The 13,732-nt window shown below is 37.2% G+C and overlaps 1 protein-coding gene across 1 annotated transcript in view; it reads right to left on the bottom strand.

Moving 5' to 3' along the window:
• Nucleotides 1-905, bottom strand: part of eif3m (eukaryotic translation initiation factor 3, subunit M) — a 10,353-nt gene extending 9,448 nt beyond the window's left edge. Inside the window, 1 exon segment of the mRNA NM_001201295.1 lies at nt 817-905. Within this exon segment, the coding sequence (NP_001188224.1) occupies nt 817-858 (42 nt within the window). The 5' untranslated portion in view covers nt 859-905.
• Nucleotides 906-13,732: the final 12,827 nt, after the last annotated feature.

Genomic DNA, 13,732 nt, shown 5'->3' with positions numbered 1-13,732 from the left:
GGAAAAAACGAACTGTTCCACGATATTCACATTTTTTGAGATGCACCTGTAAATGGATGTCCAAGACACTTTTGTACTATTTTTTTCCAACACCACTACTGCTATAATACAGTAAATGCTTTTTCACCTTCAACCTTATGAAGATTAACCAAAGAAATACATATAATTATACGTATAATAACTTTCATCAAAAACAAATGTGTGTTGTTTCACAGTACAGTCACTTGTTTACCACAGCTGGTGATGACAAGCAATCAAACTAACTTATGAGTAAATAAAAACCTTAATAATGTATTTCTTTTGAGAGTTTTATTATTCAAATGTTACACAACACTGACAAAATAAACAGAAATAATAATATTATTAAAAGAATGCTTGGTGTTTACACGGGAATAAGTTCATTTCTATTTTATTAAAATAGTACACATAATATAAAAAAGGTTAACTTTGCCTTAAATAACAAAGCAGAATTTTAACTTAGTTCACAAATTAATCTAAAGCTTCAATAAAACGAGGAAACTGATTAAACTAGCAGGAGTGGGCTATAACAGCTTTCTAGCTCAAGAACCCCGGTTGACTCCCAAACTCAGCCTTCCAGGATAAATAGTGCACTAGACAGAGGGAGGAAAGCATTATTCCACTCCCCTAGTAGTGCACACTTACAGAACGTAGGGAGCGATTTGTAATTGGTCCATTGCTAAGCTCAGAGCTCACCAAGACCTGGTTGCTAATGCTTTGACCAACCATAATAAAGCTCAATACAATATAAACGGCTAATGCACACATGTATATTATATTAAATAGTATAAGTGATACCTGATCCTCCTCAGTAATGTCGATAAAAGCCGGAACACTCATGTTTTGTGAAGCGCAGATTAATTCCACACGCTCACTGCGAGGCTCCAGCGACCGGAAAAAGAACTTAGCAACACGCCGGCGACGCTCATGTACTTCCGGGTGACTGTCTTAAAGCAACATGTAATGCTTTTATCAGAGTATACGCTCACAGGTCACTTTATTAGGAACGCCCGTACACCTTCTCATTCATGCAGTTATCATGCTGCAGCAGTGCAATGCACAGAATCATCCAGATACAGATTGGACAAAGATCAGACAAGGTTTTTCCAATCTTCAGCTCTCCAGTTTTGGTGAGCCTGTGCTTGCTGTGGCTTCAGAGTCCTGTTCGTGGCTGACAGGAGTGGAACCCAGTGTGATCTTCTGCTGTTGTAGACAGTTCATGCCATGTTTCTATGTGTTGTGCTTTCTGAGATGCTTTTTTGCTCACCACGGTTGTAAAGAGTGTTTATTTGAGTTGCTGTAACCTTCCTGTCAGTTTAAACTAGTTTGGCTGTTCTCCTCAGACCTCTCTCATTAATAAGGCATTTCTACCGCCAGAACCACTGTTTGTTGGATGTTTTTTGTTTTTCGCACCAATCTGTGTAAACTCTTCAACGTGTCGTGTGTGAAAATCCTAGAAAATCAGCAATTTCTGAAATACTCAAACCAGCCTGTGTGGCACCAATAACCATGCCACAGTCAATTAATTGTGTAATTGCATGAATGAGCAGGTATAAAAGTGTTCGTATGAACGTTGAGTGTAAATACATAAGTGAGTGAGTGACACTGCATGATTCAAGTATTCATAGATTCATATATAATAGTAACTGCTTTATCTTGGTCAGGGTTGTGATGGATTCAGAGCTTATTCCAGGAACAGTGGACATAAGGCAAGAATAACCCCTGCATTAAATTTCAGTACATCACAGGGCAACTTAGAGTAGCCAATTAACCTACCAGCATGTGTTTTAACAAAGAAAAAAACCCCATTAATAAGATTCAAAACTCCACACTGAGCATAACACAAACTCGGGCTTAAATCAGATCATGTTTGTAGCATTTTGCTCCACAGAGTCTTATCCAACAGGTTAAATGAAATGGCAAAAAATATTTTTTGCCAATAATTACTAAAAAATTAATTACAGATGAAAAATTACCCATCAATATTTATTGGCAGTAAGTGGCAGCAAGCCAGATGACACCCTAAAGAGCTTAACTATGCAAATTTCAAAAAAGATGACTCAAGATTCGGATACAAAACCATGATCATTTACCCACTAGGAAGTGTTGCAAAATCATGTGAATCATAGATCTGTATGAAAAACGAACATCCTGTACAGACTACCATCATCTGTAGAAGTCACTTTGTTGTACCAGTTTCCAAGAGTAACCAAGAAGGGCACATATAACAAACCTTGGCCTAATATCCTAGCAGGAATCACTCTTCTTTTTGTTGGCTGGAGTTTATAAAACTCCACATGAAGTGTTTTAATTATGAAAAAAATATATAATTTTAAATACCTTTAACTAGCATTGAAAACATTGTTTTAGTGGCTAGGATGATAAGGACTGATTTAATGTTGAAGTAGAACTGTTATAATTCATCCACAAAGCATGCAGGCCAGCTACACTACATCATTCTCCTAGCAGCACCGATGTGCCTGGTACCAAACGCTCCTATGTATCCAATTCAGAAATCATGGTAGAATCTCTTCCAAAAATAAAAAAATAAAAAATCTGGCTCTTACAGATCTTTATAACATTGTTAACAGATTCTTGTGGTTTTGTTTTGTATCTTAGCAAAGAGAATGCAAGAAACAAGAAATAAATTAAGTTGGTCAAAACACTTACTGTATTTTACATTTAAAACATTTCCTTTGGCTCAGCTAGAGTCAACATTACCTCCACACACTTACCCACCATCCTCTAAACCTTCTCACTCTCCCACCCTCTCAATCTCCTGTCCTCATCCATCAGTCAGGTCAGTGACCTCATCACTAAGCGCCTCACTTCAGTGAGCTCCTCATGCCCAAGGTGGCTGGATACTAAACCAATACTTCATATAGTGAAGACTGGCTGTGTGAGCCTGAATGTGTAATTGGTTTTGTGCATGGATTGGATTGTGGTCTAAATAAGTACATGCAAATATCCTTTCTGAGTGTCCAAATGACAAATATATGTTTAACCCTTATATTCTGTCCAGGTGAGCAGTACTAATATGATATATGTGAGGCGGTCTGGGAAAACCCATCAGGTACTGTTGTGGCTGAATTACAGAAAACTACCTATATATATATATATATATATATATATATATATATATATATATATATATATATGTATATACACAGTGAGAGAAAATAGTATTTGATCCCCTGCTGATTTTGTACGTTTGCCCACTGACAAAGAAATGATCAGTCTATAATTTTAATGGTAGACTTATTTGAACAGTGAGAGACAGAATAACAACAAGAAAATCCAGAAAAGCGCATGTCAAAAATGTTATAAATTGATTTGCATTTTAATGAGGGAAATAAGTATTTGATCCCCTCTCAATCAGAAAGATTTCTGGCTCCCAGGTGTCTTTTATACAGGTAACGAGCTGAGATTAGGAGAATACTCTTAAAAGGAGTGCTCCTAATCTCAGTTTGTTACCTGTATAAAAGACACCTGTCCACAGAAGCAATCAATCAATCAGATTCCAAACTCTCCACCATGGCCAAGACCAAAGAGCTCTCCAAGGATGTCAGGGACAAGAGTGTAGACCTGCACAAGTCTGGAATGGGCTACAAGACCATTGCCAAGCAGCTTGGTGAGAAGGTGACAAGAGTTGGTGCGATTATTCGCAAATGGAAGATACACAAAAGAACTGTCAATCTCCCTCGGCCTGGGGCTCCATGCAAGATCTCACCTCGTGGAGTTGCATTGATCATGAGAACAGTGAGGAATCAGCCCAGAACTACACAGGAGAATTTTGTCAATGATCTCAAGGCAGCTGGGACCATAGTCACCAAGAAAACAATTGGTAACACACTACGCCGTGAAGGACTGAAATCCTGCAGCGCCCGCAAGGTCCCCCTGCTCAAGAAAGCACATACACATGCCCGTCTGAAGTTTGCCAGTGAACATCTGAATGATTCAGAGGACAACTGGGTGAAAGTGTTGAGGTCAGATGAGACCAAAATGGAGCTCTTTGGCATCAACTCAATTCGCCGTGTTTGGAGGAGGAGGAGGAATGTTGCCTACGACCCCAAGAACACCATCCCCACCGTCAAACATGGAGGTGGAAACATTATGCTTTGGGGGTGTTTTTCTGCTAAGGGGACAGGACAACTTCACCGCATCAAAGGGACGATGGACAGGGCCATGTACCGTCAAATCTTGGGTGAGAACCTCCTTCCCTCAGCCAGGGCATTGAAAATGGGTCGTTGATGGGTATTCCAGCATGACAATGACTCAAACACACGGCCAAGGCAACAAAGGAGTGGCTCAAGAAGAAGCACATTAAGGTCCTGGAGTGGCCTAGCCAGTCTCCAGACCTTAATCCCATAGAAAATCTGTGGTGGGAGCTGAAGGTTCGAGTTGCCAAACGTCAGCCTCGAAACCTTAATGACTTGGAGAAGATCTGCAAAGAGGAGTGGGACAAAATCCCTCCTGAGATGTGTGCAAACCTGGTGGCCAACTACAAGAAACGTCTGACCTCTGTGATTGCTAACAAGGGTTTTGCCACCAAGTACTAAGTCATGTTTTGCAGAGGGGTCAAATACTTATTTCCCTCATTAAAATGCAAATCAATTTATAACATTTTTGACATGCGTTTTTCTGGATTTTCTTGTTGTTATTCTGTCTCTCACTGTTCAAATAAATCTACCATTAAAATTATAGAATGATCATTTCTTTGTCAGTGGGCAAACGTACAAAATCAGCAGGGGATCAAATACTTTTTTCCCTCACTGTATATATAATGTATGTATGTATATATATATTGGAAGTTAACAGTATTTTCATTTACAGATTCATAGCTTACAAACAGAAGTGTATCTAACGCAATGTGAATCCATGTGAATGGATTTCTGATAATCAGATTTTCATCACTAGTAGAATGCATCCTTTGTAGCTGTAGCACGATCCTTTTATTCTCAGACAGGTTTGTACCAATGCATGCACACAAATCAAGGTTCTACACTAACTAGAAATACGGTACTTGGTTTGTGATGGATACAATAGTTTGCAAATTGCAAGAAATAGTGGTTTAGTGTGACAAAACAACACAGCTACTGGGTTAAAAAGTAGTTTGTTACTGGAAAAGCTGCATTATTTTGAAAATAGCTCAGCTACTAAACAGACGTGCTATTAAAAATGTAGTTAAGCTAGTACCATCGCTAACTGCTACACTGGAAGTGACATGGTGTGTGCTGCTGATATATCAGGTGCAGGAATGCTGCTGTGGTTTTCAAACACAATGTACTATACATTATATAAGGGTCAGTTGTTTAGGTCTGTGAATTTTTGCTTCATTAGTAACTCTAACAGTGCAGCATATCGGAAACTTCCAGCGAAGTGAACTTATAGTGTCTGGAGATTCAACTGAATGTGCTGGAGGGATAGTAACATGAGTGGGGGTGTGAAAGTTACTGTAAAGCTGGAATGGGTGTTGTTGATCAGATGATGTGTTATAACTTTCCTGGAATGTTCCCTGCAGTCTTCCTAATAATAAATTCTCATAGTGACTAGTCCATTAGTGACTAAAGGAACCACCCTTGCTTCATAAAGTAAAGACGTGACACATTGTTTCTGCCACACACTTCTCTTTTATGCATAGTTACAAACAGATGTTCATATGATATAGTTCTATAATCAGTAGCTAATATTTATGTATGCACAATATTTAGAACAGTATATTCTAGAGATACCTTGAGATTTAAGCAGGACTTAGAGAACTTGTATCCTAACAATTTCAATTTGAAAAAATGTTTCAAAATGTTACAATGTTCTCTCTCTCTCTCTCTCTCTCTCTCTCTCTCTCTCTCTCTCTCTCTCTCTCTTTTTTTTACTTTTAAAACTTTTTAAATGATATTTTATTTATCATTTATTTAAATGTTATAGAAAATGTTAAAACAGACCCTCATTTGCAGTAATACCTGGTAAAAACAGAAGACCAAAATATAATGGAAACTTAAAAAAGTTATTAACTCAGCAGTTTTTATTTTTATTTTTATTTATTTATTTATTTATTTATTTGCTTACTTACTGTAAATGGCTTTGAATAATAATAATAATAATAACAACAACAATAATAATAATAATAATAATAATAATAATAATAATAATAATAATAATAGTTTGGTAATAAGGTCTAAGCTACTTACCTGCCCATCAAATGTCTGAGGACACCTCGCTTTTCAAAATAATAAATACATGCCTTTGTCAGTTTGCAATAATTTATATTAACATATTAAAACTAACCCAGTATACTTGCGGTAAAAAATATTCATTCACTTATCTTCAGGAACTGCTTTATCCTGGTTAGGGTCTCAACAGGTGAGAGAATGCACTCCAGATGGGACACCAGTTCTTCACAGGACACCACACACACACACACACACACACACACACACACACACACACACACACACACACACACACACACACACACACACACACCCTTAAGGGTGGTTTAGCAAAGCAGGTCTGCGTTTTTGGACAGTGGGACAAAACTGGAGAACCTTATAGAAGCCCACACAAACATGGAAAGAAGATGTGAACTCAGGACTGAACCAGGGGACCCTGGAGCTTTGAGCTGACAATAATGAAGCTGTACATCTGTCAGAAAAAAAGGAAAACATAATATAGACAAACAACAACCAAAAAAACCTTTCTTTAGCAGTTTTGACTGCTATGCTGCATTTTCGGGTCTCTTAAAGAATATCTGTGATGTTTCTGGGGCTGGTTGGATACTGTTCTCTTGAATCTTTCGATGTGACACCTCCCAGGACCAGCCCAGTCCATATCAGACAGCTGTGCCTCTCTTTACTCCATATTTCTCACGTAGCTTGATGTGAGGTGTGTTTGTGGTTTTTTTGAGAATCAATATTACTCAGAAATTTTGCAACAATGGAAAAAATTCCCCCAAACCTTAACAGTTAATGTACAATACATCTTGAGACTATATTAAATGTCTTTTTGTAGGTACTGACTTTTCATAAATGTGATTTATAAATGATAGATTCCAGAAAGGTTTCTTTACACCAAGAGATAGGCCAAACCACTTTTTGTTAATCAAACACAATCACAAGTAACATTGATTAGTTACTTGTTTCTATCTGAAAATAACCTGAAAGCCAAATGATAAAACAAAAGTTGCATGAGCAGATAAAGCAACATGATTGTAAATTACATATATAATACAATATAATATAATATAATCAAATACATAGAAAATAGCTGCTGTTGGAAAGGGGTCAAATATGCAGAAGATGCTGGAAAAGCAAAGACCTGGAAGACCTGGAGGATTTTTCTGAAGAACAGTGGGCAGTTTAACTGCTCAGAACAAACAAGGGACTCATGAACAACTCTCACACAGCATAAAAACAGTCGTTGATCATCCAGGAAACGACACACAGTATTAACAATCAAGCGTATGTAAACTTTTGTGTAAATTCAGTTATTATTGTGTCTTGTGGACTATATGTAAACATCTGTTATGTGAAATAGCTTATTCAGGACAGTACAATTTTTATGATCCCTCTTATTTGTTTGAATTATTAAAATTTTGCAGATTCTGCAAGGGGTATGTAAATTTATGAGCACAACTATATAACCAAAACTGACACCTCCACAACACATATTTCATAGTTTTGTTTCTTATAAATATCCACGTCTTTGTTATATAAATTCAGATCGTTGTCACTAGCATATACCGAGGCATTAAAGCCAAAGAATGTATTTAGGACTCAGCACAATGGCATGATCAACTGGGCGTAAGGTTTGGTGAGATCAGGATATTTTCCATTCGTCAAACAGCATTTAGTGGACAATCTGAAAATATTCTAGCATAACTCATCTGACCTAACTTTGCACCCACTCATTGGACTGAATCATGTTCACCTGCTCTTACAGACAAATTATTGCCTAGATACAAGCCATTCATTTTGCATGGAAGAGAATCCCCAGGGACACAATAACGCTTTTAAGGCTTTGGCTCTGGTAGATGTTGGTATTTGATCTTAAAAAAAAAGTTTTTGAGTTAAAACAGTGAACTCATGAGTGTAGGCAGGTTTTTTGCCCCCGTCATAGAACAAGTTCTCAAGTGTGTCAGAGGAAAAGTGCTCATGATTTGTGGCTGTTATTGAGTCCCTGCATGCCATTATCTGTGAGGAGATTTACTATCTTTTTGTCAGATGTCTCCTGGTTAGTTTCAGCCATTCTCAAAACGTAACACTTCATGCATTACATCAGGGCAAGAAAACACTGATGTGGACTCAAGAACACACTTGGACAATCGATGTCTTTTAATTAAGAACAAATCTGTAAATATTTACATTAAGCTTAACACTTTTCATTAATGTTAATGCCCATGGTTTTGGAATGGGTACATATGGGGGTGATGGTCAGATGTCTACATCCGTTTTCGCCACATAGCGTATGCCCCATTGGTCCAGGCCATTTGTTTAGATACTCTCAGTGATAAAAATGATATCAGTGGAAAAAGACAGTGATAGAATAAAGTTTTTTTTAAATCACTTTTTCATCTACAAATAATCAAAATGACTTGAATATCATATCTGTAACATAAATACATAAAAAGTGTCACAAATCCTCTATTTATCCTTTATTACTGTCTTCACCCTGGTCTTACCATTGGTTTATTTAGAATAGTCTGAGAACAGGCCTAATTAATCCGTGACATTTCAGAGCCGAGGCCAGGGAGCAGACAAGCAGGCTAAACTGATCGCTGCTAGCTATCTTGAATCGTCACTCAGGTTCCAAAATATTCAGACTGTGTCTGTTCCCAGAGCTAAATAAAAATGTAGAAACACTCAGAAAGTTTGCTTTAGTAACCTTATTAATATAAAATTAGAGCATACTGAATGCACATCCAGCACTATTGATCTAAAGCTATCTCCTCTGCATTGGCTCCCACTAAAATGTCACATTGATGATAAAATACTACTATTAACATATAAAGCATTACATGGTCTTGCACCACAGTACCTAAAACAAACTTTTCATCTTTTATGATTCACCATACTTACATTGATACTTACAATGTATATTCTCTTAAAGCAATACAAGATAAGAGCATACCTAATCCTCTGGGTTCTGTCTCTCTCTCTCTCTCTCTCTCTCTCTCTCTCCCTCTCTCCATTTCTCTGTCGAACTACATGTTACTCCTGCTGCCTGATGAGACGGCCCTGCCTGGCTCATCCTGGTACTCTACATTTGCTTGGAGCCTCGACCTGAGAATCACTTGCTGCTGCTGAAGATGGCCCTGCATGGATAGCCCGAAAGTTTGCCGTGAGGTTGTTGTGGATGGTAACACATGGATATCCTAGATCAGGGGTGTCCAATCTTATCCGGAAAGGGCCGGTGTGGGTGCAGGTTTTCATTCCAACCAAGCAGGAGCCACACCTGATTCCACTTGTTTAATCAGATGAGCCTGGCTTTCAGTAGACTCAGGTGTGGCTTCTGCTTGGTTGGAATGAAAACCTGCACCCACACCGGCCCTTTCTGGATAAGATTGGACACCCCTTCCCTAGATGATTTTGAATGTTCTCACTTGCACAGCTCAATGATTGCACTTGCTAAAAAATATGCCCAAGTCTCATTCATTATACAGTGGATAACTTCACCTGGATAAGACAGATGTAAACACTCCTGAAATCAACAATGACCTTGATAATTATACTGACTATCTTTCCAACACACTCAGCACTGCTTGATACTATAGTGTACAACTGTAGAAGAGTAATTGATTTATATTCTCACTATCCAGTGACAGCCAGAAGAAGATGAGTTCCCTTATGACTCTGCTTCCTATCAAAGTTTCTTCCTCATGTTATCTAAAAGAGTTTTTCCTTGCTACAGTCACCTTGTTTGATGCTGTAGGCTTCAAGTGCTGTCAGAACATTGGACACTCTTGTTCAAATACATATTGCGTTGTATTCTGTTTATGAGCATTCCCAGTCTTTAAAAACGACTGAGTTACTCTCATTTTCTTGAAAAGTCTGTTAAATGCTGACATTATGTGTCTGCAACTGACTAAATATGAGCTCTCTGCTGCTGATTTATTTCTCTATATTCTGACACCCTACTCATTTGAGAGACAGCCATAACAGTAAATGTAGTAAATGTTGTGTATGTGTCAAGATGAAGAGGAAGAAAGAGTAGTCATTCTTTGCCTGAATGGAAGCCAAGACATCTGCAGAATATCATCCAATACAAGTGTATTTTTTGTTCATACTTTCTTTATCTTTGCTTTGATGCTCTGCTCTTTCTGAAGTGTGAAAAGAAGGCATTTTTATCAGTCTCGTGACCTGACCTTACTATTCTTGCGTGTGTGTTGATGATGGTATATTGCTGTGGGATTTTTTTTAAGCGTGATGTGTAGTATCATACAAATCAGCCCCAGGAACTGTGTGGAGTTGTTTCATTTTGGCACAAGTTTATTGACCATGATTTTTTTAATTTATTTTAGTGCAAAAGATGCTTTCTGTATCTAAATGACAAATATACAGTGTTTTGCAAAAGTATTTGCCCCGTGAACATTTCTGCTTTTTGTAGTATTGGAATTGAAATGGACTTAATTGGGATTTTTACCATTTGTTTTGCACATGTCTAACACTTTAAATTGCAAAATATATTTTCTTTCTTACACAAGGCTAATTAAACATTTGTTAGAATTGAATCCTTCTGGGATACAGCATATTTTTGTTCACTCTTCTTGGCATTATTGCTGTAGCTCTGTTAGATTGGATGGAGACCATTGGTGAACAACAACAAAACGATTCTCAGTTGTTCTGAGGTCTGGGCTGTGAATGGCCAATTCTAACACATTCAGCTTCTTGTTTTTAAATGGTGGAATTGGTTCCTTTTCCTTTTTACATCGATTGCTTTGTAAATGTAGCACAACTTACAGTATTCACTGGGTTGTATTGATGCTCAGGATTGAATTAAACTGTTGTTTTTTCGTTGTTGAATAATCTCTCTTGTCCAGCTTATTGTGTTTGATGCTAGTCTTGGGAAACATTATTTCAGTGTGGTGTTATTTATGGATATGATCTGGACATTCACCTGGTTTCTTCATGGGATTGTGCACTTCTTCGATTGGTGATAGAGTTAACAGGCAACCGAGTCATTTAAGATGACCTCTGTATGGCCCATGCTGAGAATATGAGAGAGTGACTAACCCTCAATTGACCAGCATATTTTTATATACGCTAAGACTAACTGGGGTCAGATTTCAGTCTAATTTAAATGAACACCACATTTCATATTTTGAACCTAAATAAAGAAAATTAATTCAGATATTAAAATGCCCATTTAATACTGAGACTGGAATTATTGCTATGTTGAATAATTGTTGAAAAATGTTGAGGACATAAATGACAAATAACATTACCCAAATATGACTGATGTGAAATATATCAATTGTTAAATTATACACTGATTAACTAAGTTCTTGTTATTTGGAATGTCTTGTATCATTAAGTCTATTGTTCCATTAAATTTATAATTTTCTTACACTTTTTTAATTTGATAACTTTTTCAGCTGATTGTTTTACTGCTCCTAGTTTTTTTTTTTTTAATTTGACAAGATTATCTGTAGCCTAATTTCAGTCCCTTTGTTTTCTCTGGTTTCTTTGTTACACTCAGCTGCTTTGCAAATAAGAGCTCTACCTTAATGTAATATGAGTTTAAATGATTTAAAGTTGACAATTTTTGAGACAAATTTGGTAGAAAAAGGACATGTAACATAGCTCTTGCTTCATTGTATTAAATTTAATCAAATCGTAATGATGAAAGACCGGATGAAATGATGGATTTGGAAATTGAAGCTAAAATCCTGTCAGTCTGCATCCCCGACAGACGTGCAGTGAATCACAGCTTTTCCGGAGTCAAGAATTCCCCCACTGTCCTGCTGTTAGAAGCCAGATGATGCAACAAGACTCAGCATTTCTGCACTCTCTCTGACACCACCATCCCCCTCTTCTTCAGTCCATGGAGAGTTGAGTGCAAGGTCAGTGCTGTCACGTTCCCATAGAACCATTTCAGATATCCAGTTCCTCAAGTCCTCATTCACATCTCCATACATTTTCAATTCCATTGAAATATGAATTACCTCTTTTGAGTGACCACTGATTGAAAATGGTTGCTATCGGACAGATGTAAGCCGATGTTCCATTGATTTGGTCACCTTTCCAGATGTTGTGCAATTGTGAGCCTACATGCCCACTACCTCATTTAGCGCCATAGAGTGATATCAGCAGCTAGCGGTCAAAAATGGGAACTACATCAAGCACTAAGCCTCACGATGCCCCATGCTCACTATGTGAACATATTCCCTCCATTCTGATGTTTCATATGAACCTTAACTGAAGCTCTTAACCTGTATCTGTATGGTTTTATGCATTGATGATTTGCTGATTGGTGCCTGACAGGCTAGTTTGAATATTATTAAGGAGGTGTACTGGTATTCCTATTAAAGTGGCTGGCGATTGTATATCGTATAGCGGTGTAATAAATATTTATTGCTGTTATTTAATTGCACTGTAAGTCACTCCACTGTGTAGTCAGTTTCTCACCATTGTTGATGTGGGTGTGGCTGATTAAAAGAGATGCTTGTGGTTATGTTCAGATGCTTTCCAGTCAGTTTACTGCTGCAGAGAATTCCACAGTCTCACAGATGGGATGTTTCACAGCAGTCTTGTCTCTGTGACTGTGAACATGCTTGTAGTGTGTTCAAGGTATTTTTTTCGACTTCAGCGCCAGAGACACTTTTAATGACGTATTTCTCTTTTTCCCATGAAGCTGAATCATGTCACTGACAAACGACATATGGAGAAAGCTGCAGAAGTTAATCGCAAAATACATCATACAGCCGAAAATGATTACTAAGATGTCATTTAAAACAATATTACGGTTCTTAATGAAGGAAGAGCCCCGTTCTGTGAGTTCATCTGTTCAATAATTAACCAAAAGTAAAACGACAGCATGTGTTATTACAGATATTACTGGAATTGACAGTGATTTAGCCCAAAATAAAAACGGACTTTTTTTCTTTTTCTTTCACGAGCTTTGACAGTTCTGGTGTGAACTCTATATTCATAGAATTATACCAAAAATATTTTAATTATAGTCTCAGTAGTCCATTCATGTAATAGTAAATACAAATCAATGTTTAGGTGCTTTCTCAAACTTGCTGACTTTGACTGTTGTAAAAATAAAAAAAAATATTAATGAAAACCAGATGGTCTTCAAAAGAAATGAGAAGTGAAAAAGAGGAAGTTGTGAAAGTTACGGACATTGGAGATTTTCATCATAATTTATTTCATGTTTTTTTTTTTTTTTTTTTTTTTTTTTTTTAGAGATTTTGTGTACAAAGACCAATTGCTCTTTCCCCCCCAGTGTTGCTATTATTTTCATTATTCGCTTGTATTCCTGTTAAAGATGATTTAAGGTTTTACATTAATACAGCTTTAAAGATAACAGTCTATAGATATCCTGCTACTATTCACTATTAATATTACTAATTACCTGTCATTCAAGGCTTACAATCCTAATAAACACTATTTCTTACCTAGTGGTAATAAACTACACACCCCCACAGACACATTAATCTTGACATTAGTCAGGTCACTGAAAGTGTCCAGAGGAATGACTAAAGCTAATGAAG

This window comes from Ictalurus punctatus, chromosome 4, assembly GCF_001660625.3.
Source record: "Ictalurus punctatus breed USDA103 chromosome 4, Coco_2.0, whole genome shotgun sequence".
Classification (NCBI taxonomy): domain Eukaryota; kingdom Metazoa; phylum Chordata; class Actinopteri; order Siluriformes; family Ictaluridae; genus Ictalurus; species Ictalurus punctatus.
The sequence above is the reverse complement of the archived record's forward strand: the minus strand, read 5'-3'. Positions and strand labels throughout refer to the sequence as shown.